The 27,029-nt window shown below is 44.8% G+C and overlaps 1 protein-coding gene across 3 annotated transcripts in view; it reads left to right on the top strand.

The window, feature by feature from the left end:
* Positions 1-7,433, top strand: part of RECK (reversion inducing cysteine rich protein with kazal motifs) — a 143,837-nt gene extending 136,404 nt beyond the window's left edge. For all 3 annotated transcript variants that reach the window (XM_078857791.1, XM_078857783.1, XM_078857800.1), the window contains 3 exons: positions 410-483; positions 1,219-1,374; positions 3,586-7,433. In XM_078857791.1, coding sequence (XP_078713917.1) covers positions 410-483; positions 1,219-1,374; positions 3,586-3,804 — 449 coding nt within the window. In that variant the 3' untranslated portion in view covers positions 3,805-7,433. The remainder of the gene's footprint in view (positions 1-409; positions 484-1,218; positions 1,375-3,585) is intronic.
* The last annotated feature ends 19,596 nt before the right edge of the window (positions 7,434-27,029 follow it).

Raw genomic sequence — 27,029 nt, 5'->3', positions numbered from 1 at the left:
CTCGCACTTTGGGCTGCCACCCCTTATGAGGTGCACAAAGTCAGGGTATATTTAAGGGAAGAAGCAGATATTTTACAATACAGCTGCAGGGGCAGAATTACGTGTAAATGTGTTGATTTGAGTGATTTATTATGTAACTGACAAAAAAACGGGACTTTCAATGTCCCAGGAATACTTACGGATTTCTCACAACAGTGGCCTTAAAAAGAGGACATCTGGGAAAACCAGGACAAGTGGCAACCCTATTTGTCATCGAGTTGATTAATACTGGAAATTATACCAAGTCTAATCTTTGCATTATTCGTGAACATTGATGCTGCCGGAGGTTCGTTGACCAAGCGAGGCTGGATGGAAAAATGAAAGAGATATGTACTTGCCAGTAACACATGCCGTGCGATGTTTCACACAGGGGCTTGCTGTCCAATATGTGCTGGGATGATGAGAATCCTTTGGAGTAAGGAGCAGGTTGACATATTGGCCAGAGTAAGCAACTTCATCATCGCAGATTCCCTCTTATGATAACTTTCTTCTCTCTGGTCTGTCTACCTTTTCATGTCATGCCATATATCACCTTTCACACTTTAACATCTAAATCTACAGCCCCTTGTCAATTAACTTTTTGGATGAGGGGCTCTTCATGCTATGTCAGTTGTAAGTCTTTTTTTAACCATACTTCACCACACTGCTCATACACATATTGCAAGTTAGTGAAGTGTGGGGCCCTGGGCTGGTGCAGATATCACTCGCCACTGATGTTTGCCCTGGCCGGGAATTAAACTCAAGACACCGCGTTCATACCGCAGTGTGCGAACAACTATGCCAGCGCTCCACCCCATTCATACGTAACGCAGTTATTAAATGCAATGCGTACATCTCACGATTATTTTGGCGAGTATACATTCCCCCATATGAAAACCCACTTCGATGAACTATCTCGTGTGGTCAGGACGCCGCTGAAAAAGAGCTAATAGCTCAATGGACTTTACCTGGTAAATAAAATAGATTGGCAGAGACAAAAGTCTGGAGCAGAAGAAAAATACGAGAAGTGGATTTTGTAAAACGCGCTCTTCATAGCATATCCTTCGAATGTGTATATCTCTTTGTAATGTTTCGTGCAATCTGTAGCTCATAATATATTTATTTAAAAGAGCATTGTTTTTCTTCACTTCAACCGGCAGCTGTCGTGTCTGGGTCTTTCGCATTTACATTTTTTTGTAGACGGCCAACCGTGGCCCAATCACGGTGAGCGACATCGTGCACGGGCTGCGGCTTCACGTCTCCGTGCCACAGTGTGACGTCTTCGGTTACCTGAGCATTGAGGCTGACATCATCATCCTGGTGCTTCCTGTTGACCTCAAGCCCACCGCTTTGCAGGTCAGATGCTCATGTTTTTAAAACGTCGCCACGTCCTTTTCCCCCCGTTAAAAAACAAAGCATAGGGGCGGTGCTTACATCTAATGGTGGCACCTAAGCTTGTGGTGGAAATACAACACTTACAGTGAGGGAAAAAAGTATTTGATCCCCTGCTGATTTTGTACGTTTGCCCACTGACAAAGAAATGATCAGTCTATAATTTTAATGGTAGGTTTATTTGAACAGTGAGAGACAGAATAATAACAACAAAATCCAGAAAAACGCATGTCAAAAATGTTATAAATTGATTTGCATTTTAATGAGGGAAATAAGTATTTGATCCCCTCTCAATCAGAAAGATTTCTGGCTCCCAGGTGTCTTTTATACAGGTAACGAGCTGAGATTAGGAGCACACTCTTAAAGGGAGTGTTTCTAATCTCAGCTTGTTACATGTATAAAAGACACCTGTTCACAGAAGTAATCAATCAATCAGATTCCAAACTCTCCACCATGGCCAAGACCAAAGAGCTCTCCAAGGATGTCAGGGACAAGATTGTAGACCTACGCAAGGCTGCAATGGGCTACAAGACCATCGCCAAGCAGCTTTGTGAGAAGGTGACAACAGTTGGTGCGATTATTCGCAAATGGAAGAAACACAAAAGTGCTGTCAATCTCCCTCGGCTTGGGGCTCCATGCAAGATCTCACCTCGTGGAGTTGCAATGATCATGAGAACGGTGAGGAATCAGCCCAGAACTACACGGGAGGATCTTGTCAATGATCTCAAGGCAGCTGGGACCATAGTCACCAAGAAAACAGTTGGTAACACACTACGCCGTGAAGGACTGAAGTCCTGCAGCGCCCGCAAGGTCCCCCTGCTCAAGAAAGCACATATACATGCCCGTCTGAAGTTTGACAATGAACATATGAATGATTCAGAGGACAACTGGGTGAAAGTGTTGTGGTTAGATGAGACCAAAATGGAGCTCTTTGGCATCAACTCAACTCGCCGTGTTTGGAGGAGGAGGAATGCTGCCTATGACCCCAAGAACACCATCCCCACCGTCAAACATGGAGGTGGAAACATTATGCTTTGGGCGTGTTTTTCTGCTAAGGGGACAGGACAACTTCACCGCATCAAAGGGACGATGGACGGGGCCATGTACCGTCAAATCTTGGGTGAGAACCTCCTTCCCTCAGCCAGGGCATTGAAATTGGGTCGTGGATGGGTATTCTAGCATGCCAATGCCCCAAAACACACGGCCAAGGCAACAAAGGAGTGGGTCAAGAAGAAGCAGATTAAGGTCCTGGAGTGGCCTAGCCAGTCTCCAGACCTTAATCCCATAGAAAATCTGTGGAGGGAGCTGAAGGTTCGAGTTGCCAAACGTCAGCCTCGAAACCTTAATGACTTGGAGAAGATCTGCAAAGAGGAGTGGGACAAAATCCCTCCTGAGATGTGTGCAAACCTGGTGGCCAACTACAAGAAACGTCTGACCTCTGTGATTGCCAACAACGGTTCTGCCACCAAGTACTAAGTCATGTTTTGCAGAGGGGTCAAATACTTATTTCCCTCATTAAAATGCAAATCAATTTATAACATTTTTGACATGCGTTTTTCTGGATTTTGTTGTTGTTATTCTGTTTCTCACTGTTCAAATAGACCTACCATTAAAATTATAGACTGATTATTTATTTGTCAGTGGGCAAACGCACAAAATTAGCAGGGGATCAAATACTTTTTTCCCTCACTGTATATGGTGGGCACTGTGTTCCTCTCTAAGGCAACCACTGCCGGTCTCCCACAAGCAGCACTTATTTTATTGGTCTCATAGTGACAGGCTGAGTAAACCGCAGTTGTTGATTTTTAATTCACAACCTTCGAACCTTAACTACAGCACCACCTGGCTGGAATAATATATGTGTACAATAATAAGCACAGCATTTTCACTGCAAGCCTAGGCTAGAACTTGACATCATCCTACACGCAACTAGTTGGAGTGAGTCAGACAGCTGATGAAAAACAAGAGTGTAGATGTAAAGAGGGAGATGGAGTGATTAAATCATGGCCTACATCAAGAGTGGGTTCAATTGTGGTTGCACAGTACCATAGGCGAATGGATGTTTCAGTATGTAGACTTCATTTTACATTGGAAAGATAATGTTTTTTTATGCTGCAACACTGTGATTATATAAGAAAATGTAAACTATACTATGTATGTATTTTTTCTTTCCAGATTGAAGCATGCAGCAAAGAGGCTGAGAAAATAGGAGTGCTCATCAACTCGGGCAGTCCAGTGCTGGTGTCTCATGTGCCCCTCTCGGCTCTCACCAACGCCCAGGTGTACGTGTCCACAGGTGGCGTGTCAGGCGTCTCCCCTCCTCCCACAGGCCCTAGCTTTGTTCTCCTCCTGGGTGTGCTCATGGTCACTTGTCACAGGGTGTTGTGCTCCTGAATTGGTAGCAGAATGTTGCAAAAAAATGTATCATGCTGAGGACCATTATTTTTTTATGAACTTACCGAGGTCCTCGGGAACCACACCCATACCTTCTCTTTCCGAGGTTTAACTCTGTCGTGTATTAAGCAGTACGCAATATGGATGTGGCAACATGGATCCATTCCATTATGGCACATATTGCTCACCAAGTCGATCGCTTTCTAACATTTTCAAAGAGATAACAATAGTGTTATAAATGTAGGCATATCGTGGCGATTATTAGTAATGCAACCATGCTTATAAGGAAGCACTGATGAATAGACATTGTAAATGCAGTGAGTAAATCATGTTGTAATTGTTTCTTGCGAAAGGCTATTGTCAACAAGATAAGGATATTTTCTTATACGTGAATTGTGCCAAAGCATGGCCTCTCTGACAACAAACGTTACCCCCATGATACACCTTCTGTGATCAAGATGCAGTTCTACTTAGTTTTGAAGGTCATTCTATTTTGTAGCTACACAGGACAATAATTGGATAGAATCTGGGATGTCTATACACTTTTAAATCAAGCGTGGGAGCAATTGGGTATAAGTTTCATATCGGCCAGGCAATGTTATTCCTGATATATCTGCCACGCAAATGGTGTTTTCCTTTATCAGCGAAAATAAGCTGCATTTCCTGTGGTTTGTCTATTCATATGCATTTCCTTTCTCCTATCTTACAGTACATATTTACAATTCAACCTTAATAAAAATATTTGCAGTGTCTGATTATGGGATATCAAAAAATGCTAACCTAATTTGCACTTGTTGCTAAGAAGAATTTGTGCCAAATCAAATTAAAATGAAACTTGGTGTGCATTGCACTTACTTTAGAAATGATCAAAGGATATAAATAAATTAAATTAGTATTTTACAAAAAAAGTCCATCAAGAAAATGTTTCATTTATTATTTGACGCATTTTTATATTTTGTCTTTTCACATTATTTTCTTCAATCGGCCATTATTTACTTTGATAGGGAGAATATTATCACAGCATTTTTACTGATGGTTTTGTTTGATACAGGTGGCACCTCATGCTTGATTCTGTAAAGTTGGTTAAACCAAGTGGATGTCCTTCAAGTTTGTACTTCAAAAATTCTCAAAATGTCTTTTTATTTTTACTTTACTTATATATATGATGCAATAACTTGCATATGAAAACACAAACACGATGTTTCTGATGACTGGATGCAGTGTACAATAATAAATGCTTTATTTTTTTTGTAACGGTTTAAAACATTTTAGATACCAAAAAAAACCCATATAATATATGTAGGGTTATATACTTACACGTCTATACAAATGTACATTTGACATTTTATTAAACATTTTAGTATTTTAAGTCTCGTGCTATGCATAACAAGAGACAGTGAAGGAAATTACGGTGTGTTAATGAAGGGTATCGTGCATGACAGGGCTATTCCAAGTAATACGACGAACAGTGGAGATTCAGCAATACAGCGGCTCAGACTGGCGATGCTGTTCTCACAAGTTAATGCCACTCGCTTGCAAATGACCCTGACGGAAGTTCCACGAAACATGTAAACAAAACAAAAATATGTTAGCCCTTGTGTTGCATACACACGACAGACAGCGCAGTGATGGCTGTACAGTGTCGGTTTTCCAAAGTACAACATATAAAATTACGAATGTTGAATGTCTCCTAAAGTCACGTTGGTGGTAAAACGTGCTTATATTTCTGGTTGTCGACAGTAAACCCTGTGTGGCAATTGATGCTGTTCTGCACCAATTGAACAGTGAATGACAATTATCTGTAAATGTCACCATGAAGGCGAGCACCTGAAATGCATAGGATAGGCGGTGCGTGACAATCAGTGTGTAGATAAGTATCCTGTTAAACCCCAGTTTTTTTTACCAGAAAACTTATTTTACAGCATATTTAGGAGATTTGGACACACTGTTCACCGGCCAATGTGCTATAATTGAATGTTGCGCTTTAAACAATCATAGCGAGGTGTGATGGTTTAATTTTCCGGTAAGCGGAGATGCACCGAGCGTGTATTGAAGTAATACATGGTACCAGGCTGTCGTACAATTAAGGCGCCACGTTAATGCCCCTTGTCGAATGCTGATTTTTTAAAAATATAGTGTACATTACATATGTACATCACATATGCAGCGGGCATGTGTGTGGACAAATTTGGGACAATCATCTTCAAAATTGTACGTGTGTAATGGCACATTTCACCATGATGTTGATTGAAATAACAATGCAGTCCGTTTTTCGATGTGCTTTCGGGTTGTACCACGTGTTACTCAGTATGATGTCTGATGTTTCGCTCGATATTGGCGGTTTTTGATGATTAGGATCTGATCCCAAACAACACCCATTACCACACATCAGAGAGCTGTATAGCGCAATTGCAAAAGCTACGCAGTAGCATTGCAGTACGTTATCTATGCACCTCATGACAAGCAAGGCGAACCAAAGAGAGCAGTTGTGCTTGGTGAGCATTCGCCAGTTTCCTTGTCAATGTAAATATTGCGAACAGGAGACGACTGTCATGGTCTGTGTAATGAATGAATAATGTTCTGTCTAATATAGATAAAGCCCCATTTTCATTGGCGCCGTCGTTGAAGTAATGCATTCTGGAAAAAAAAAACATAAAGCAAATTCATTTTTAGTTGATAAAAAACCAGTTTTCACATCTTGTGGAGAAACTGGCGACTTCCCCCTTTGGTTAGTAACGGAGACATTGGCAGTTTATTTCAAAAGCTGTATACTTTCAGGATGCTGTATTTTTCAAAGCAGCACTGTAAACAAAAATATACACAACAGCTAAATCTGCTGATCTCAATTTACAGTTATATTAGGGTCTACAATAGCGAAAATAAACCTCCATTTGTCTCTCCACATAAAATAAATGCATTTTTTATTAACATTTTGTTTATTCAAATATTTATTTTCAAATACTTATTTGAAGAAGCACACTGCAGCTCACATCTATTAAATTACCTTAAAATCTTTATAAATGGTCTTGTATAATAACTAACACTAGCCTTTAACGTACGTTTGAAGTGGTGTTGGTGCAAAAGAGCAAAGCTTATGAAATGCCATTTGTATAAAATGTTTTGGTTGAACTCGTGACAATAAATAGCGTCGTTTCTATAGATGTCTACGAAGGAGAATGGATATCAGCCAAGACAAACACTTTTTAAGCCGGGTTCTCTATTTTCGGCTCACGGCGCCAAATTGGCATCCGTTGTTTCAGCGCATTAAGCCTAGCAATGTGCAACATGGGGCATGTGAAGTGCGTGTCCTCTTAAACACAGTATTATTGACTTGTCAGGGACTTCGCGTGTCTATCTGTAGTTCTGTATGCCTTGTTCTGTTTGTGTTCTCTTCACTGTGTTTATGTGTTCGATGCATTGTTTTATTTTTGTCATGCTTATATATTTTGTCAAAATATAATGTGTTATTTTCACTATAAAGTGCAGATGTTTTAAATGCTGTTGTATAAGTGCTATACACAATAAGCCCGCGTCGGTTAAGTGTGCCAATATATTTAAATAAAATGATAGTTGTATTGTTTTATATTATTAATACAACTTTGCACAATAAAATACAAACATATTGCTGGGTTGATATCTCATGCCTATAATTATTTCACATGATATTACCAACGTGGTCTTGCAGAGACTCGTGTCTTTGTACTCTTCTCACACATATTTGCAACAAATTAAATAATTAATATTGGCATCTTAGTCTGGAAAATAGGTTGATACAAGGCTCATTTGCTCGTTCCATGCCTGTGACACTGGTCTTCAGAAGCCACATTTTTTATGAGAAAAGCGTTTGTATGGTAGATATGGGGTATGCATACAGAGATAAACAAAAATATCATCATGGTAATGTATACTAAATTATAATCATGTACATAATGTATTTAAAATAGTGTACACTCCTTTGTCAAGTCTGGTGGTGGATGGAGGCCTCCCCACATCCTGTTGGTTGTGGTGGTTGTTTGACCATACTTCACCACGCTGGTCAGTGCGAGTTGGCGAAAGGGGAGGAAGTGGTATGCCAGGATCTATCATTCTTCACTGACGCCAGGAATCAAACTCAATTCTCCCGTTTTACCGCAGTGTACAACCCACTACGTCATAACTATATAAATCCTAAAGGAAGCATACGAAGTTGCAATTCAGAATAAGAATCTCTTTTTATACTGGAGTTATCCGATGAGCTATTAAGCTCTTTTTCACACAAGTCCAGTAGGTGACAACGCATTGTGGAAAGCAAGTAAAACAATGAATTGCACGATGATCTTCAAGTTACATTTCCATTTTAAGTTTCAACATTTTGATCAGACCTGAAATAATAAAAACAAAGAACTTGACCGCATTTGTTTGTGAAATGACATAAGCCACGTGACATCTTCACGTTTTCTCTGAAGTGCAAACCCGTTCTCCATGCGTATAAAACAGACACATGAGACTGCCATTTATTTAGATACTTTCCTCTACAAATTGCATTGATGTATGAAGTATTATGTAATTTTGTGTTGAACTCGGACGCTGGCAGTTCATCGTTTTGATTTCAGAAAGCCTGACTGCTGATGAGACACTGTGTTGTCAAAACCGCTCCAGTTTGCTTGCGCTGAATCAAGTGCTGCTGAAATTATGCACTCCCAGAAGGTCGTGGGGACGAATAGGTTGTGTAAAAAAATATACGTTTATGTTTTATGTGAAGGGACGGATATGTGAAGATATATTGTCTGCTTAACTATTCTGTTACATGATATTCTCCACAAAGATGCTGTTTATTATGTTATTTAAGCAAGTAGACTGCCGATTTCAAACTCTTTTGGCGCATACTAATTGCAAAATATAATCATAACCCTTCATACATTAAGGATTTCTTTTTTAATTTTGATACAGTGTTTGCTTTGAAAATAGGTATGCCGTAAACGGGTTTATACATCATCAGCACAATAAAATTAGCACAATAAAATTACCACAATAAGGATCCCCCCAAAACAAACAGCGGCTGATGTGTCTGACTAGGTCGCACTCTGTGTGTAGCAGGTTAATATATCTCTGTGAGACCACTGCTGGATGAAGGACTGCCTCACGGTGTCGGTCATGAGAGTTGTTGAGCATATTTCACCACGCTGATGAGTGCCGAGTAAATTTCACGTGCCATAAAGTGTCAGGACGTGGACATCGCTGTGTTCCTCCTCGTGGAGGAGTAATTTTAAATCCTGCTTTTATGATTATTCTTCTAAGTATAAAATGCGAATATCCTATACGCTATTGTGTGTGTGAGTAATCGGCAACAGTCGTGTTCTTTATCTATAAAAAGTAGAGATTACATGTCTTGTATCATGTCCTCTGGTTAAATAAAGATAACCCACGATATGACTGGTTACAGAACACCAAAAACGAGTGGCTTGTGCGTGAAATGTCCGTAAAATTTTAAGCAGTAACAAATACAATTTACTTTCAAAAATATAATGAAGGTAGCCCAATCACTACCGTGCGCAGAAAATAGATTGGTCACGTTTTACACAGTATGTGGGTTTAGCAGATGTACCTGCAGCAATGCATTACTGCACTGCATGTGAACTTGCGGCATAATGTATCGCGTGCATTAATGAATAATACGATTACTCTGACAAGCCAATTTGTACAACTCATTCCTTATACGCAATCGTGGAGGACTATGGTCAACAACAACAATACAAATCTGAACGTCTGAAAAGAAAATTTATATTTGAGTCCACCCGTCTGTCGCCCTTGTGGAAGATAGTTAAGCAGAATTTTTAGAAGAGGTAAACTCCGCGAACCGGTTTCGCCTTTCAGAGACTCATCAGCAGGACTCATCAGCACGGACACGTTAATTGTAGGAGGCGAATGTCTGGCTGTCCCCAGCCCGTCACAAGATAGGAGTACATGTTGTCGTGTAGATATGTATGTTGAACTTCTTTCGTGCCGTGCGTAGTCAACCGTGCTAATCGGAGTTGCGGGGCAAGGACAACAAACTAAACACAAAAAAGCAGTTAAAAAGAAATGAGTTTTCAATCCAGGATGAGGAAAATGCAAGATTTTCTTGTCCGCGCGTCCGTCTCGGGACCAACGTGGCCGCGAAGAGAGCCTGAGAGAGGAAGAGCCCCCCCGCCTGCGTAACGCGAGCCGAACGAACAAAGCGCGCACAGCGGCGGCCAGCATTGCGCGTCGGGCTCGGCGTGACGCAGACGAGGCGTGAGGTTCTCTCCTCCAGCTCGGGTCAACTCATCCGCGGGTCACCTCATCCGCGGGTCACCTTACTCATCCGTACATCCCCCTCCGTGTAAGGGAGCCTCTCGTGTTCCACGCTTCTCACCTTCCACCCGGCGCCTCACCCCCCCCCCAAATGCCCGAGATCAATGATGAAGTATTTACACATATATAAGTAGTGGAAAAACTGAAGATCTTCGTATTTCCTTATGCCTATGACTGACTGATTCTTTCTCCAAGAATTCGTTTTATCTAGCGAATGCTTTTACACTTGACTTTCACACAGAGCACCAGATACACACCACGAATTGTTGATCACTATATCTGTACAGCGGTCCTGAGATGTCTAATTTTGACGCTATATAAATCCACATTTCAAATGTGTAGGTCTGCTGCTTTTGTCGTATGGTATAGTAAACCCAGCCATAGCCTGAGTTCTACATGAAGATGCGAAAACCAGTTTGTGGCATTGAATCTTGGAAAACAAATTGTGTTTCTGCTAAACTAATGACCAACGAATATGTGAGATTATGAGTAACTTTAAACTGTTCAAAGTCACTAAAGGTACACTTAAAGTGTAAACGAATTCAGCACTTACGTTCGCCCACTCTGCACTGCGATTTTTTTTCCAGTCTAATGGTAAATATCAATGTAATCACAATACTTTATATATAATAACATAGCAGCGTGCGCACTGACTCGGTTCACAAATTTATCTATGATACTGTCATGGTTATGATGATGACATGCAGGTGCTACGACTTTCTGTTGCAGCTAATAATGCAGCTGTAAAAGTACCAGCAAGCGTCTTACCCATCTGAGTGCGAGAACCGGCTCTGAGCCACCCGAGAGAGGAAGGAAAAGCCCCAACGCGCCCGAAGAACTCACCCATTCACTCTTCAAATCTTTAACTTAGAACCACTACACTCTCTTCGATGTGTTTTTCGTGTTGTTCTTTTTTTCAGAATAATTTCCCTACGTTTCGTTTCACATTTTTCGAGAGCTTCAATTGCTAGAAGAAGCATTTGAAGTGAAGGCTTGGAGCGAAAACACGTGGAGCGAAACGACGGACACCATGCCCGAACAATATGCGTTAAACCCCGAAAAACACAAAGGAGAGCAGCTAGCTACACAGCACAACCGAGACGTAAAAGTACGCCGTTGCAAGTATCGTATACATATATAGCTAACATCGTTTCTGTAGAACTGTCGGTGATATAACGATGCCGGCTGGATGTAAGAGCGAGGAAGTCGCCTGGGCTTTGTGTGTAACCTACATTGGCCGCCCAGGTGATGAACGCGAATGACCAAATGGAAGTTCGGGTTCTGATCAAATAGCGGAGGGCGGAGCGATGCTCTGGCTGCTTCCGGCAGCGGTGACGCCTCCCCTAAGCCAGGTCGCCATGCACATCAATACGACGCACGTGTACCTGCGCCAACCGCACAAAGCCACCTCCACTATTGCCGCCCCCCCCCCACTGCTGCCTTTAATAATGAATGCATATGTTCATGACGCGGAGCTGTGATATGACAGTGGTTAGCGCAGCTGCGCTAGAAACCTGGCTAGAAACCTCGCGGTCACCTGGGTTATATTCAAGGCCGCGGATAACATCGGTGACAAGGGGAAAACCGGAGGACCCGGATAAATATCCACGCAACCACGGGGGGAACATGTAACTCCAAATATACAGGCGTCAGGTTCTCGGGATCAAACCCATGACCCTATATACCAGGCGAGAGAGTAAACATCTCGCCACCGTGGCGCCCGCACGGTGAGTAGATATGCCCTCTCCTGTCATGGAGCTATAGAACAACATCACCTATGCTTAAGTTATAACTTTCATAAGTGACCACAACCATTATCACACATGATCAATCCACTGCTGGACGAAGCGCCTCCACAAGGCGTCGCCGGCTCTCCCGGTCGTGCGATATATAACGGTCCACATCTAAAGCGTCATAAGCAGGAACTGAATTCATCGCTCCATCTCCTGCGGTGTACTTCCTCTCAGAGCGCGTTCCACTCTTTTGGCTGCAGCTCCGACGTTAGTCTTGGCCATCGACCATCATCCATACGCGGCTTAATGTAATAGTAATACAAAAAATATATATCAAGCCCTCCATTTGTGGCTTTTGTTCGCTAAGATGAAAGGAATCGGCAATATAGGTGATGCGAATCCACACAGCCTGGACAGAACGCGCCTCTTGCCTTCCCATGCGAGTTCACAATTATGGCTTCAGTGAATTCTGGAAGCAATCGTAACGCTTTATTGGGTTCACATGTACGTGCAGCGGGTTTCCGCGACACATTAAACGCAGGATACATTGTATCATATATTTCTGTGCGTTTAATGAAATAAGTTGGGAGGGAGTGGTGACGTAGTGGGTAAGTTAGTCACTCGCTGCGTTATGAACATGACCAATTGAGTTCAAATCTCGGACAAGAATAATATCATTAGCGTGTGATACCTGAACCTCTCCTCGATCTCTCCGCACTGATCAGCGTGCTTTCGTAGATAGTGGAGGAGATGCCTTCATTCAGCCGTGGATCAACAAAAGGCCAGTGGATTTAATTATAAGAGGGTGTAATTTAATTAGCTCACTTGGGGCGCGACAAGGACGCGGTCAAACAAAGAAGCGTTATCTAACTGCTATTTCAGCAGGAGACGCGTTCACTCTTGAACGGGAAGGAAGGGAAATAATTCAGCATATCTGATGTCTCCCTTGACGCCTGGCGAGATCTGGCCCGCAGTTTGTTTAGGGACCGAAACCTGCTTGTATTGTTGACATTCTCGACACAGCCAAACAGCACCTGTGCACCTGCCAGACAGGTGTGCTGTTGTGAGCCCACCGGTCTGTCCGCTTCAAACAAATATTGACTCAGTATTAATCCCCCCAATGGGAGCAATAGGGAGAGGGGGGGGGGGCAACGAATGGAGAGTGGGGGCAGCGGATGAGCGGATTAATTGGCATGTGTGGTCATATTTTGTTTGTGTTTTAAACCAGCTTCATAAACAAATACCCAGATTGGATTTGAAGCTCTGTGTCTATGTTGTGTGTCTCCCTCTGTGTGTCTCTGTGTTGTGTCTCTCTGCTTGTGTGTCTGTCTGTGTGTCTCCGTGTCTGTGTTTTGTCTCTCTCTCAAATTTAGTTCTATCTGATGACGATTGTTTGTGTTGCAATGGAAACGTCGTATTCTATTATTTTATTCATTTTCTTTCTACGTGACTTTTCGAAAGAACCAAAGAGTAAATACCCAGATGATTATTACAGAGGTCCGGGTTTTTTAAGATATTGTTTTTATGTTTGTCAACGACAGGGAAAAAAATGTGTGTTTTGGTGTTGTCACTTGTAGGTAATGAAACAGTAGTTATAAATGATGCGCAAGGACAAATTATGTATTATTAAAAATGATGAACCGACATTTGTTATCCACTCCGATTTCTAACAGAAAAAAGCATACAATTCGTTGACGTCCAGGAAATTTCTCCTTACGGCTCATTATATATGTTATGTGATAAAACTGTATTCGTGGCAAATGTGTAAAAAAAATTGTAGAATGTAGGGATGATGGCGATGGATAAGCGTGGGCCCTCATCCAACAGTGGATCATGGTTGTTGCTGATGATGGTAATGCGCTGCTTTATTGGGTAATTTGTGTAAGTTGGATGTTTGAATGTAACGTGTTGTGACATTTGATTCAGGAACAAAAAATATACCTTTTAAAAGCGGTATAAAAATGTTGGGCTGTTTAGCTCTTTTATCCAGAGGTTTGTGCGCTACTTATAAAAGACATACTGTATCTCATATTCTTAGGTTTTGTCGGTAAAGTCACGTAGGTAAAACATTTAAATTAATAAAAGTAAAATAAAAAAATCACGACGTTTCGGAGGCAACACAAGCTTCCGTCTTCAGGTGGAACCGTCACAGCTACGACAGCTGTATCAAGTAAATGAGAGATTGCAGGAGCTACCACTCCGTTTATATAATGGTTGGAGAGGGGGGGGGAGGGCCAAGAACAGCACACTTTTTATTCATATGGTAAGGTGAGGCTTAAGAGGGTGAGCCTTTGTTATGGTTTGTGACAACTAAACATAGTAAACATGGTAAACCTGTAATAGTTGTCTGTCAAATAATAAATAAGATTGGTCAAATAAGTGTAGTTAAATCTTTTTTGCATGGTTAATCACATCTTTCCAATGATTACTCAGTTTGTAACCATCATCACGGTTGAAATTATGTCTGTGTTTGTATATTTGTATGGCTTCGTGTACAAACCTTTGATGGTAACCAGGAGGTTTGCAGAGAACCTTGGTCTCGGAAAAGACAATTTCATGAGAGCCCACCGAGTTGTAGCAATGATCGGCAACGGCCGAAGAATCAGTTCTGCCGTGTTTCAGATCTGACTTGTGCTCGCGGACACGATCAGAAACATGACGTTTCGTTTCTCCAATGTAGCAATCACCACAAATGCAACTGAGAGGAGGCCTGACGGATCCTTGGGACATTCTGTCTACAGGAAAGCCACCCACACAGATTCTTACTTGAAACCGGATTCCCACCACCACCCATCTCAAAAGAATTCTCTCATCAAAACGCTATACCACAGAGCCCATGGCATTTCTGACCAACACCACCTGGCCGGTGAATTAAGACATGTACATCGGGCCTTCAGGATGAACTGATACTCTGACGGCACTATCCGCCAAGCTGTTTCTCCCACCATACAGAAACAGCCACATGAAACTCCGACCAAAACTATCACGTTACCATACATAGCAGGCGTGACCAAAAAGATCTCCAAAATTCTAAACAAACATAAGATCCAAGTCCGATTCAGTACAGTGCATAAAATCCGTGATCTGATTCCATCTGTGAAGGATGTCGTTCCTGACTTACAGTATCCTGGAGTCTACAAATTGAGTTGCATTTGTGGTGATTGCTACATTGGAGAAACGAAACGTCATGTTTCTGATCGTGTCCGCGAGCACAAGTCAGATCTGAAACACGGCAGAACTGATTTTTCGGCCGTTGCCGATCATTGCTACAACTCGGTGGGCTCTCATGAAATTGTCTTTTCCGAGACCAAGGTTCTCTGCAAACCTCCTGGCTACCATCAAAGGTTTGTACACGAAGCCATACAAATATACAAACACAGACATAATTTCAACCGTGATGATGGTTACAAACTGAGTAATCATTGGAAAGATGTGATTAACCATGCAAAAAAGATTTAACTACACTTATTTGACCAATCTTATTTATTATTTGACAGACAACTATTACAGGTTTACCATGTTTACCATGTTTAGTTGTCACAAACCATAACAAAGGCTCACCCTCTTAAGCCTCACCTTACCATATGAATAAAAAGTGTGCTGTACTTGGCCCTTCCCCCCCTCTCCAACCATTATATAAACGGAGTGGTAGCTCCTGCAATCTCTCATTTACTTGATACAGCTGTCGTGGCTGTGACGGTTCCACCTGAAGACGGAAGCTTGTGTTGCCTCCGAAACGTCGTGATTTTTATTTTATTTTACTTTTATTAATTTTAATGTTTTACCTACGTGACTTTACCAGAAAAACCCTAAGAATATGAATCCTTGCAGTCACGAAAGCTTCAAATCTAGAAATACTGTATCTCAGCCCTGGAGCAGTTTCTCTGTCTTGCTGTTGAATCACCATTCACAAGCAATATATCGCTTGGGTAATATCTTATAGCGCTGGCAAGCAATTTTATAGACCCCCCACCAAGCCGGTGCATCTGCCACGTAGGCCTGACCTCATCCAGTAGTGGCCTGACAAGGGGCTGTAATAGATGTACATACTTCACACACCACATAATGATCACAGAAAACTCGCCACAAATTAATGAAAGCGTCGCAGTGCACCCCCCCCCCCCCCCGCATCGTTCCCATGGAATCTACTTAAGTTTAAACTCGCCTGTGGGGAGACTACCAGGTGCAAGATCCTAGTATTGTATAGAGCACAATTATATTATCACAGTAATGGTTGTTATACGATCGCGTGTCTGTTGAGAAAGCCCTAAGCGGTTCTGGTTTGATTGTGGTCTCGGAAGGCAAACTGTGCCGCCTCGTACACATTTTATTCCTCCCCATGCACCTCATTTGAGAAAAAAATTAACCAATGCTAACACCTTCCCATGTTATGAATTCAACTTTGAGAACCACTTCCACAGTCTCTACCACAGAGGTTTGAGGTCTTACCTTTTAAAAACGCACGCAAGTATATCTAAACACGGCTATTGTTATTATTAATATACATGGTTATGTGCACATAATACACTACGATGATCTTTTACAGAGTATACCAATGTAGTGACTCAACTCGGAGACGGTAATAACTGGAGGCACTTCTTTTATTTAACAAACACAATCGGGATAACACACACCCTACGTGGGTGCACACTTGTATTATTATTAAGACCGTCTATTGTCGGCTGAACTACTTAGAACAGTTGGTAGGCTGTCTGACTAAGACGCCCCGGGATGGTGAAGACAGAGACGACGACGAGGAGATGGTGACGACGATGATCTTGAGCAGCTCGACGGGGATCCCACTTCCAGCAACAGCCCCAAGGTCCCACTCAGGAGCCCCTCTTATACTCCCAGTGTGGCCTTGCTCCGCCTCATCCACGCCCCCTTTCTGGAACCTACTAGCGTTGGGCCCCTTCTGTGACCTTTCCCCTAGATGTCCCCCTCTCGTATATATCGTGGCCTGCGGACGTGAGTACTGCCGTATACCGCAGTTACTATTTTCTGCCAGCAGCCAGCGCCATACCACTACACCAATATAAAACAAAACTTAAAACGTATATTTATGTAAAATAAGAATATTTACCATATTCATTGTGAACGTGTAGTTAAAATGAGAAGAGGGTTCATATAGGTATGCTTTCATAATATAGGTGTTTTGGGTTAGATCGTATGAATATATAAATGTGTCATTAAACCCGCCACCACCCGACACAGCCAATTAGCAAGGTTTGTCACATAAACAGAACATGCAAATTCGTTGGAGAGCTAAGCCACAACATTTACAATCTGAGTATAACGTTTCGCCAGTCATTACAACTAGCTTCATCAGGCAATAGCCAGATTTGTGAAGTCCACCTGTTTCGTTCCTTAAATAGAGGCGTAGATGTGATGACAACACTTGTGCGCTCTTCTTGCGCGAAGTGGGAGTGGGGGGATTAATGAATCAACGTACATTATGCATGCGCATTATGTGAGCCCATTGATCTTGTACTTCTTGTCCATTGTGTGTACTAAAATAGCCGTACTAACGGTAATTGCTATTGAAGTGTAATGCGAGCGTAAATGGGAAGGCCGGATGTGACGATCCGGAAGGGAGGAGTCAGGGTCACGTGGGAGAGAGGTTATAGGAGGGAGCCCGGAAGAGATCAGGGCCAGTCGATGGAGTGAAGAGGCGGGACCACGTTGGGTGGCCGCCGCGCCATCAGCCACGTGGCTGATGGGGCTTGGCACAACGTCGGCCAGAGTGTGCGGGGCACACGTAGCTAGTGAGTGACTTGCAGAGTGTGCGGGGCACACGGGGCTAGCGGAGTAGCTAGCAGAGTGTGCGGGGCACACGGGGCTAGTGGAGTGGCTAGCAGAGCGTGCGGGGCACGCGAGAGGAGCGTGTGGGGCACGCAAGAAGAGCGTGCGTGGCACGCGAGAGGAGACGACGCTGGTCCGTGGAGGAGACCGGTGGGGTGCGGGGAAGAACCTAAATAAAGGACGAACAGAGACCAACATCGCCTGACAGAGTCCTTTATTACATTGGAGTCAGAAGTGGACTTTTTCAAGGCAAAATAACATCGAGGAAGATGGCCGAGAACTTGAAAAAGCGTAACCCACTTGTTACGTCTTCCGACGACGAAGAAACGGCCACCGACGCACGTCCTCCAGCGACCACGTGGCAGTCCAGCTTGAATCGCTGGATTTTGTCACCCTGGTGGTGCCGGCAACGATGCCGGATCGGCCACGCGGCGGGCCTGCAAGCGGTGAGCCTTCGAGTGGGGCTGAGCCGTCCGCCATTGGGGCCTGGCCCACGCTTCCCGCCCTCTCCGACACGCGGCAGGACGCCGCCATCTTGGGTGTGGTCGGGAATGAACGGCGGGACGCCGCCATCTTGTCGCCGCCGCGGCGGGAAGCCGCCGCCATCTTGAACATCGCGGCATAGAGGCGGCCATGCGCTGACATCTCGGAGGCGCCGCGTGGTGTGCATCCTGCTGCTGAGCAGCTGTTTTGCGTGAAGGAGCCGCAAGGAGAGGACGCCGACGCTGCTGCTGCCGGGGCGGGAGTACCCCCGTCCTGGCTCGTGTGCGAGACACCGGAGCAGGCGCGGGAGGACGCCGCGCTCACCGTCCGAGTTCTGCGAGGCGTCTCAAGTCACCACCCTGCCGTCCTCTGCTCGCTGCAGCCCCGGGCGAGTCGTGACGATATGCACCCGGCCCTAAAACACACCTCACCCATCTTGCTTGTGCCGGGGTGCGATTGTTTGTATGTCTCGAGAGTGCGGAGCGCGGGTTGGGCTGTGTGTGTGTGTGAGTATGGACGGGCTGTCTGTTTGTTTTGCTCTGTGTCAAATAGTGGTTTTGCGTTGCGGCATGGAGATGTTATCTTGATGGCGAAGTTAATTTTTTATTCGGTTGCGTCGAGTGTCCCACGCTGTTACCATCCCATGGGTTGCCGTGTGCGACGTGGTTATTTGATGATTTTTTATTTGTTGCTGCAAGGTGCGGCAGGGTTAACGGTGTGTTGTCTGCCTGCAGATCTGCTTGCGATTGTGCATAATGTACGCTTGTAATCGCGATATGCTGACTGCATGTACTGTATAGACTGTTTTCTGTACGAATACGGAGTGCGGTGCATTGTTTGACCATTGGGTTCGGGATTGTTATTAGTTGTGCGTACCTGTTCGGAAATTGGTCAATTCGTGGGGGACCCAAAAATGTTGGTTGTATGGGTGTTCATGCACACGAGATTGCGTGTGTGTTCAAAGCAAATTGCGAGTGTTGCGAGATGGGGCCGTAAATTTCCGCCAAGTGGCGTCGCTCTTTCTGTTGATTGCATGCGGCCAGGGGTTGCATTGCGAGTTGTTGTGTGTGAGCAATGTGTCTGGGTCAACTATGGGTTAAAAATATCCCCGATACGACTGCTGTGCGCAGCGAGCTGCGGCTATGCGTCGTATCGTTGGGGGGGTTGTTACAACGTGACAGGGGATGTGTGTTGTGACCCCCAGCGAGGGGCAGCTGGGGTGCACGCACGGGAAAAATTGGCGACATGGTCGCACGTTGGGCCGCCATTTTGAGCGCGCACGGGAAATCGTGGGGATGCGCGTGGCGCATGGGGCCGCCATTTTGAGCGCGCGTGGGAAACCGCGGGGATGCGCTCGGCGCATGGGGCCGCCATTTTGTGCGCGCGCGGGAAATCGCGGGGATGCGCGTGGCGCAGGGGGCCGCCATTTTGAGCGTGCGGGGGGAAAACCTCGGTGGGGTGCTTCGCGCGTGCCGCCGCCATTTTGAGTATACACGTCGAGCCACGGGAATGCGGTTATGGATATCATCCCTTGACTCTCGTATTGCGCTCTAACTTGTGTGTGTGCATTGCGTGTTGTGCGCAATGCTGGCGTGTTGGCGCCCATCGGGGTGACAGGAGCATAGTGGCCCGTGTCTGACTAAGGGGGGGCCTGTCATTGCACTAGCATTTTGGATAGACTGACTACCATGGGGCGGGGATTCCCCTTGCGGGTCCTCCTGCGGGAAGGGCCGCGGACTTGTTCCACTCTGGGTTATGACGTTATTGAATGTATAAGGGAACATTGCCCCGTGGGGGGGGGGGGGGGGGGGTGGGGGGGTCGATGGGGTCTGGCCTTGCCAAGGGATGAACCTTCCCTTGTCTGTAAAGCGTCAGACTATAAGATGCTGGGGTGTGTCCATTGGTGATGGGATAGTACGGGATGGAGCGTGGCTGAGTTGTTGCGATGTGCCATTGTCTCGTCCCCGAAATTGCACTGGCCGAGTGTATGGCCAGTGGACGTTGCTGTGGTTGGACGACCACGGTGAGGGTGAGGGCGAGTTAAATGTTACCGCTGGGGAGCGTGGCTCTCTCCACGCGAGGGTGTGCGGCTGGGGGCTTTGTTGAGATTGACAGTGGGTAGATGCTGTGTACGTGAGATGTCTGTGCTGGTCCTCAAGGGAAGACTGCTGGTGGGCAAGAGCAGGAAATTTTTTGTTGTCACGTGTAAATAATATTTTAGTTAAAATGTAAATACTGGGGCATCCATCGCGTCTATTTTTGGGTATTTATTGGGGTTCTCTTTACGTGGGCCGGATTTCGATCATCTCCACTACCCTGGGGCCGGGTGGCTGTCGTGTACGACATGCGGATGTGCGTTTTGTTGTGTTGTGCCTCAGGGGGTTGGCTTCTCCTTCTCGTCACAGATCTTCGGCGCCTGCCACACTGGGTGTTACCGGTTGTGCTAACCGGATGTGGACTTGAAGGGGGAGTGGAGCGTCTGTTCGTCACTCCTGTTCTACCAGTTGCTCTCTGAAGTTGGACTTGAGCCAGGCGGATGGACCAGCAACATGGACACGCTCTAAGACACCGCATTCCTGGTTTATGCGCGTTGGCCGTTCTTGCATGTCGGTTACCGTTGTTGTGTATTGCTTTCCATTCCTTAATTCTTTCTTGCTTGTTGCGCGGAAGACGGGCCGGTGTTCCGTACCGGATCCAGATCCCTTCCCTTTCGTTAATTGTGTTTGTTGTTATACTCTCCGTTGTGTCTGGGGTGATTCCTGATTGTGATGCCTTCGCTCGCATTATTTTATCCTATTGCAGCCGGGACGGCTGGATTTTTCATCGGGGGGGGGGGGGTCATGTAATGCGAGCGTAAATGGGAAGGCCGGATGTGACGATCCGGAAGGGAGGAGTCAGGGTCACGTGGGAGAGAGGTTATAGGAGGGAGTCCGGAAGAGATCAGGGCCAGTCGATGGAGTGAAGAGGCGAGACCACGTTGGGTGGCCGCCGTGCCATCAGCCACGTGGCTGATGGGGCTTGGCACAACGTCGGCCAGACTGTGCGGGGCACACGTAGCTAGCGGAGTGGTTAGCAGAGTGTGCGGGGCACACGGGGCTAGCGGAGTAGCTAGCAGAGTGTGCGGGGCACACGGGGCTAGCGGAGTGGTTAGCAGAGCGTGCGGGGCACGCGAGAGGAGCGTGCGGGGCACGCGAGAAGAGCGTGCGTGGCACGCGAGAAGAAACGACGCTGGTCCGTGGAGGAGACCGGTGGGGTGCGGGGAAGAACCTAAATAAAAGACGAACGGAGACCAACATCGCCTGACAGAGTCCTTTATTACAGAAGTATGCTGACCTGTATAGGCATGCATTGAAACCATGTATTATTTGATGATTCGCTTCCAAGCAGCACTAAGTTTGTAGTTATCCGAACGGTAAAAACTATTTTTTATTTCTCTCAATTTCGATAGATTCTCTAATTAGTCTTGGCCAGTAGTAACTAGTTTTGCACAGAACTTCAACATTATCAAAATCAATTGAGAGTCCTTGTTGGCACGCGTGTTCTTCTTCTTCTGACAGTTGTATTTGGGAGTATTTAATAGTTATTTGGTGTTCTATTAGTCTCGTGGTGATCATTTGTCCTGTTTGCTCAACATAGCATTTGCCACAAGTGCAATTAATCCGGTACACACCTTCTCTTGATAGCACCAGATATGAATGTCTGTATTTTAAGTACTGTGCCAAATCAGACTCGGATGTTTTGTTGTCCATACATCTGGATAGTTTTTCAGTTACTCCTGCAATATACAGTATTTTAATGGTTTTAATTACTTTGGCAATTTCAATGCTCGTGTTATTTGATTTGGGTTTGGCATTCAATGCCCTTTTGATTTGTGCATCATTGTAACCGTTCAATTGCAGCGCTTCTTGAATATATTCTAGATTTGAAGCTTTCGTGACTGCAAGGAATCATATTCTTAGGTTTTTTCGGTAAAGTCACGTAGGTAAAACATCAAAATTAATGAAAATAAAATAAAATAAAACAAAAATCACGACGTTTCGGAGGCAACACAAGTCTCCGTCATCAGGTGGGACCATCACAGCCAGATTAGCTGCATCAAGTGAGGCAATGATTCAAGATGTAATCCCTTATAAGCAAGTTGAAGGGGGGAGGAGAGGGGGGGGGGAGCTCATCAGAATGTGGTAGCCAATGAATGGAACGTATCGGGAGGGAGGGGGGCGGGAGGGGGAGGGGGGGGGGCAAAAAAAATGGACGACGGCTTGGACGCGGTTGCTGCACACGCCAACACAATGGACAGAGAGGGGGAGGGGAGGTCTGATACACATGATAGAACAAAGGAACGAAAATGCCCATGTTTATACCAATGCTGGCTGAACAATGAAGAGAGTACTGTTAAAAAATAACTGGGGATGTTAACACTCGGTAAAGTAAAGTAAAATAGTGCCTGTCAGATAAGATGGTCCAAAAAAGTGTAATTAAGTCTTTTTTGCGTGGTTGATAACATCTTTCCAATGATTACTAAGTTTTTTCCCCTCATCACGGTTGAAATTATGTCTGTGTTTGTATATTTGTATGGCTTCGTGTACAAACCTTTGATGGTAGCCGGGAGGTTTGCAGAGAACCTTGGTCTCGGAAAAGACAATTTCATGAGAGCCCACCGAGTTGTAGCAATGATCGGCAACGGCAGAAGAATCAGTTCTGCCGTGTTTCAGATCTGACTTGTGCTCGCGGACACGATCAGAAACATGACGTTTCGTTTCTCCAATGTAGCAATCACCACAAATGCAACTCAATTTGTAGACTCCAGGATACTGTAAGTCAGGAACGACATCCTTCACAGATGGAATCAGATCACGGATTTTATGCACTGTACTGAATCGGACTTGGATCTTATGTTTGTTTAGAATTTTGGAGATCTTTTTGGTCACGCCTGCTATGTATGGTAACGTGATGGTTTTGGTCGGAGTTTCATGTGGCTGTTTCTGTGTGGTGGGAGGGACAGCTTGGCGGATAGTACGGTCAGAGTGTCCGTTCATCCTGAGGGCCCGATGTACATGTCTTAATTCACCGGTCAGGTGGTGTTTGTCAGAAATGCCATGGGCTCTGTGGTATAGCGTTTTGATGAGAGAATTCTTTTGAGATGGGTGGTGGTGGGAATCCGGTTTCAAGTAGGAATCTGTGTGGGTGGCTTTCCTGTAGACAGAATGTCCCAAGGATCCGTCAGGCCTCCTCTCAAACAGAATATCCAAGAATGGTAGTTTACCGTCTTTCTCCACTTCCATGGTGAATCTGATGGATGGGTGTCTAGAATTGATGTGGTCCAAGAAGTGGTTCAATGCTGAGAGGCCATGTGGCCAGATGACGAAAGTGTCATCCACATACCTCTTCCACAGGGAAGGACGCAGGGTGGATGTCTGGATGGCGTCTGATTCAAACTTTTCCATGAACATGAACATGTTGGCTATAACTGGTGACAAAGGGGAGCCCATAGGGGTACCCTCATTCTGTTTGTAGAAGGTGCCATTCCAGGTAAAATAGGTGTTGGTGAGGCAATGCCTAACCAGCGCAGGTGCATCAGAATTCAATCCATGTTGGACTAAGTCCTCAATTATTGTTAGGGTGTCCGGTACTGGGACTTTGGTAAACAAAGATACTACATCAAAGCTGACGAGGATGTCATCAGGAGATAGTACCATGTCCTTAACCATAGAGACTTATTGGGTTGAGTTGAGTACTGCCGAAGAGGTCTTGCCTGTGAAAGGGAGCAGAGTATCTGATAGAAAACGGGCTAGTTTGTACGTAGGAGAGTTTATCGTCGACACAATGGGTCGTAGCGGGGTGCCTTCCTTATGGATTTTGGGAAGACCATAGAGTCTGGGAGGTCTTGCAGCCGATGGTTTTAGAGAGGGACGTTTGCTTGGTTCGATTAGGGAAGTCGAACTCGTGATGATACTGTTGGTTTTCGTCGTTAGGCTTTTAGTGGGATCGTTTTTAATTTTGGAGTAACTCCCATCATCAAGAAGGTCCAGGATTTTGTTGTTGTATGAATCTTTATCCATGATGACCGTGGCATTGCCCTTGTCTGCCGAGATGATTACTATATCATCTCTCTTTTTTAGGTCCGCGAGTTCAGAGCGTTCGTTTTTGCTGATGTTACTAGTGGGTTTCTTAGCATTCTTAATAATAGTAGCTATTTCAGCTCTTGCTACATCCGCATGGATGTGTCCTATGCCTCTGAGGGCTACATCAATCTGAGAAATCATATCCTCTACTGGTATATATTTAGGGGTGACGTCGAAATTTAGTCCTTTAGCCAGTACCGTTTTTAGAGTGTCAGAAATTGGGATGTTACTCTGATTAATCACGGTCTTGTTAACATCCAGCTTTGCGATGTGTGGCTCTGGTTTCTTCTTAGATAGGAGGTTGAATTTAGAAATCAGGTTAGCTTTGCATTTGGCTGACATTGAGTCAGCAGAAGCAGAAGTCATGTTATCAACGTGGTTCCAATCAGAAGGTGACATTTTTTGTGTTAACATTAAATGTGTTTGTAAGAGAGTCTTGTCTAAATTATCGAGTTCAGATCGGAGTAACCTTATTCTCTCCGAGATTAGTGATAGGCTAGCTTTAAATAAGATCTGTTTGGAGTTCGGTGAGGACACAGCAGCGGATGTGAGTGTGAAAGCGATGGGTATTACCTTGTTTTCTCGGCTAAACAAACATAAGATCCAAGTCCGATTCAGTACAGTGCATAAAATCCGTGATCTGATTCCATCTGTGAAGGATGTCGTTCCTGACTTACAGTATCCTGGAGTCTACAAATTGAGTTGCATTTGTGGTGATTGCTACATTGGAGAAACGAAACGTCATGTTTCTGATCGTGTCCGCGAGCACAAGTCAGATCTGAAACACGGCAGAACTGATTCTTCTGCCGTTGCCGATCATTGCTACAACTCGGTAGGCTCTCATGAAATTGTCTTTTCCGAGACCAAGGTTCTCTGCAAACCTCCCGGCTACCATCAAAGGTTTGTACACGAAGCCATACAAATATACAAACACAGACATAATTTCAACCGTGATGATGGGTACAAACTTAGTAATCATTGGAAAGATGTTATCAACCACGCAAAAAAGACTTAATTACACTTTTTTGGACCATCTTATCTGACAGGCACTATTTTACTTTACTTTACCGAGTGTTAACATCCCCAGTTATTTTTTAACAGTACTCTCTTCATTGTTCAGCCAGCATTGGTATAAACATGGGCATTTTCGTTCCTTTGTTCTATCATGTGTATCAGACCTCCCCTCCCCCTCTCTGTCCATTGTGTTGGCGTGTGCAGCAACCGCGTCTAAGCCGTCGTCCATTTTTTTGGCCCCCCCCCCTCCCGCCCCCCCTCCCGCCCCCCTCCCTCCCGATACGTTCCATTCATTGGCTACCACATTCTGATGAGCTCCCCCGCCCCTCTCCTCCCCCCTTCAACTTGCTTATAAGGGATTACATCTTGAATCATTGCCTCACTTGATGCAGCTAATCTGGCTGTGACGGTCCCACCTGATGACGGAGACTTGTGTTGCCTCCGAAACGTCGTGATTTTTGTTTTATTTTATTTTATTTTCATTAATTTTGATGTTTTACCTACGTGACTTTACCGAAAAAATCTAAGAATACTTCTTGAATATGTTTAATTTCACTTCTCAGACTATCACCATCTGCCACTTTCTAAGCCCGATGAATTAGCATCTTGATAACAGCGGATTTATGTGCAGGGTGATGGTGTGAGTCTGCATTCAGATAGGCGTCAGTGTGCGTTTTCTTTCAATAAATTCTGTGTTATTTTACCATTTCGACCCCATCCGAGCAGAATATCCAGAAACGGTAGAGTACTGTCAGCTTCCACTCCAATGTGAACTAGATGGATGGGTTTTGCGAGTTGAGATGATTGAGAAATTCGTTTACACAAACCTGTATTATGGATGATATTGGTTGTGAAAGCCTACGTGTTAAACTAGGTATGCTTTGTGAGAAGAGTGGAAGACACACACATACATAACCCAACATAATCATGAGCGTCGTCGTGGAGAATATGAGTAAAACAACAAATAAGCTGACAATATATCCCATTCATATTATATATTTCCTTCCACATACATAAAACACGTTATTTTTACACGTCCCATCGATCACAAGGCCTTAACTCAAAACAAACAGCAGATCGGTTTCTACACACAGTCTCATCAGCAGTCAGGCTTGCTTGAACCAATGCTGGTGAGCTGCCAGATGTTATCTGCTTGGACACTCTCTATGAACGATGGTTCAGAGGATATGCGCTCAGTAGAAACTGGGTGAGCTAGTCTGGCAAGTCAGTAATTTCTCCACAGAGGCCGATCTTGCCACCGCTGGTCATCGGCAAGCCCACTTAGCTCCACATCCTCTTGTACCACATCGCTCCACCTATTCTCTAGCTCGTGCCGGGCCCATTTAGTCCCCTCTATCCTGCCGAACAAAAGCTGTTTAGGCATGTGGTGGCTGGGCATGCGGGCTACATGACCCAGCCAACGCATCCTTGCCTGCCGGAGGAGCTCACCGATGGGACTTTGTCCTGATCTTTCAAGGATTTGTGAGCTCCTCACACAATCCAGCCTGGTTAAACACAAGATGAATCGTAGGCAGGCCAGCCTAAATGTTTCTAACCGGCAAAGATGTTCTATTAGGGAGGGTCCACGTTTCGCAAGTGTAGAGAAGGGAGGGCATGACTGTGGCCAAAAAGACCTGAAGCTTCGTATGGATCGACAGACCTGGTAGCTTCCACACAGCATTACGCAATTGATGAAAATATAATGCCGCTCGACTGATTCGGAGTGAGACCTCTGCTATCAAACCGGAGCCGGTAATGA

The sequence above is a fragment of the Lampetra fluviatilis genome, chromosome 1, assembly GCF_964198595.1.
Source record: "Lampetra fluviatilis chromosome 1, kcLamFluv1.1, whole genome shotgun sequence".
Lineage (NCBI taxonomy): Eukaryota > Metazoa > Chordata > Hyperoartia > Petromyzontiformes > Petromyzontidae > Lampetra > Lampetra fluviatilis.
Note: the sequence above shows the minus strand (reverse complement) of the source record. Positions and strands in the feature narration are given on the sequence as shown.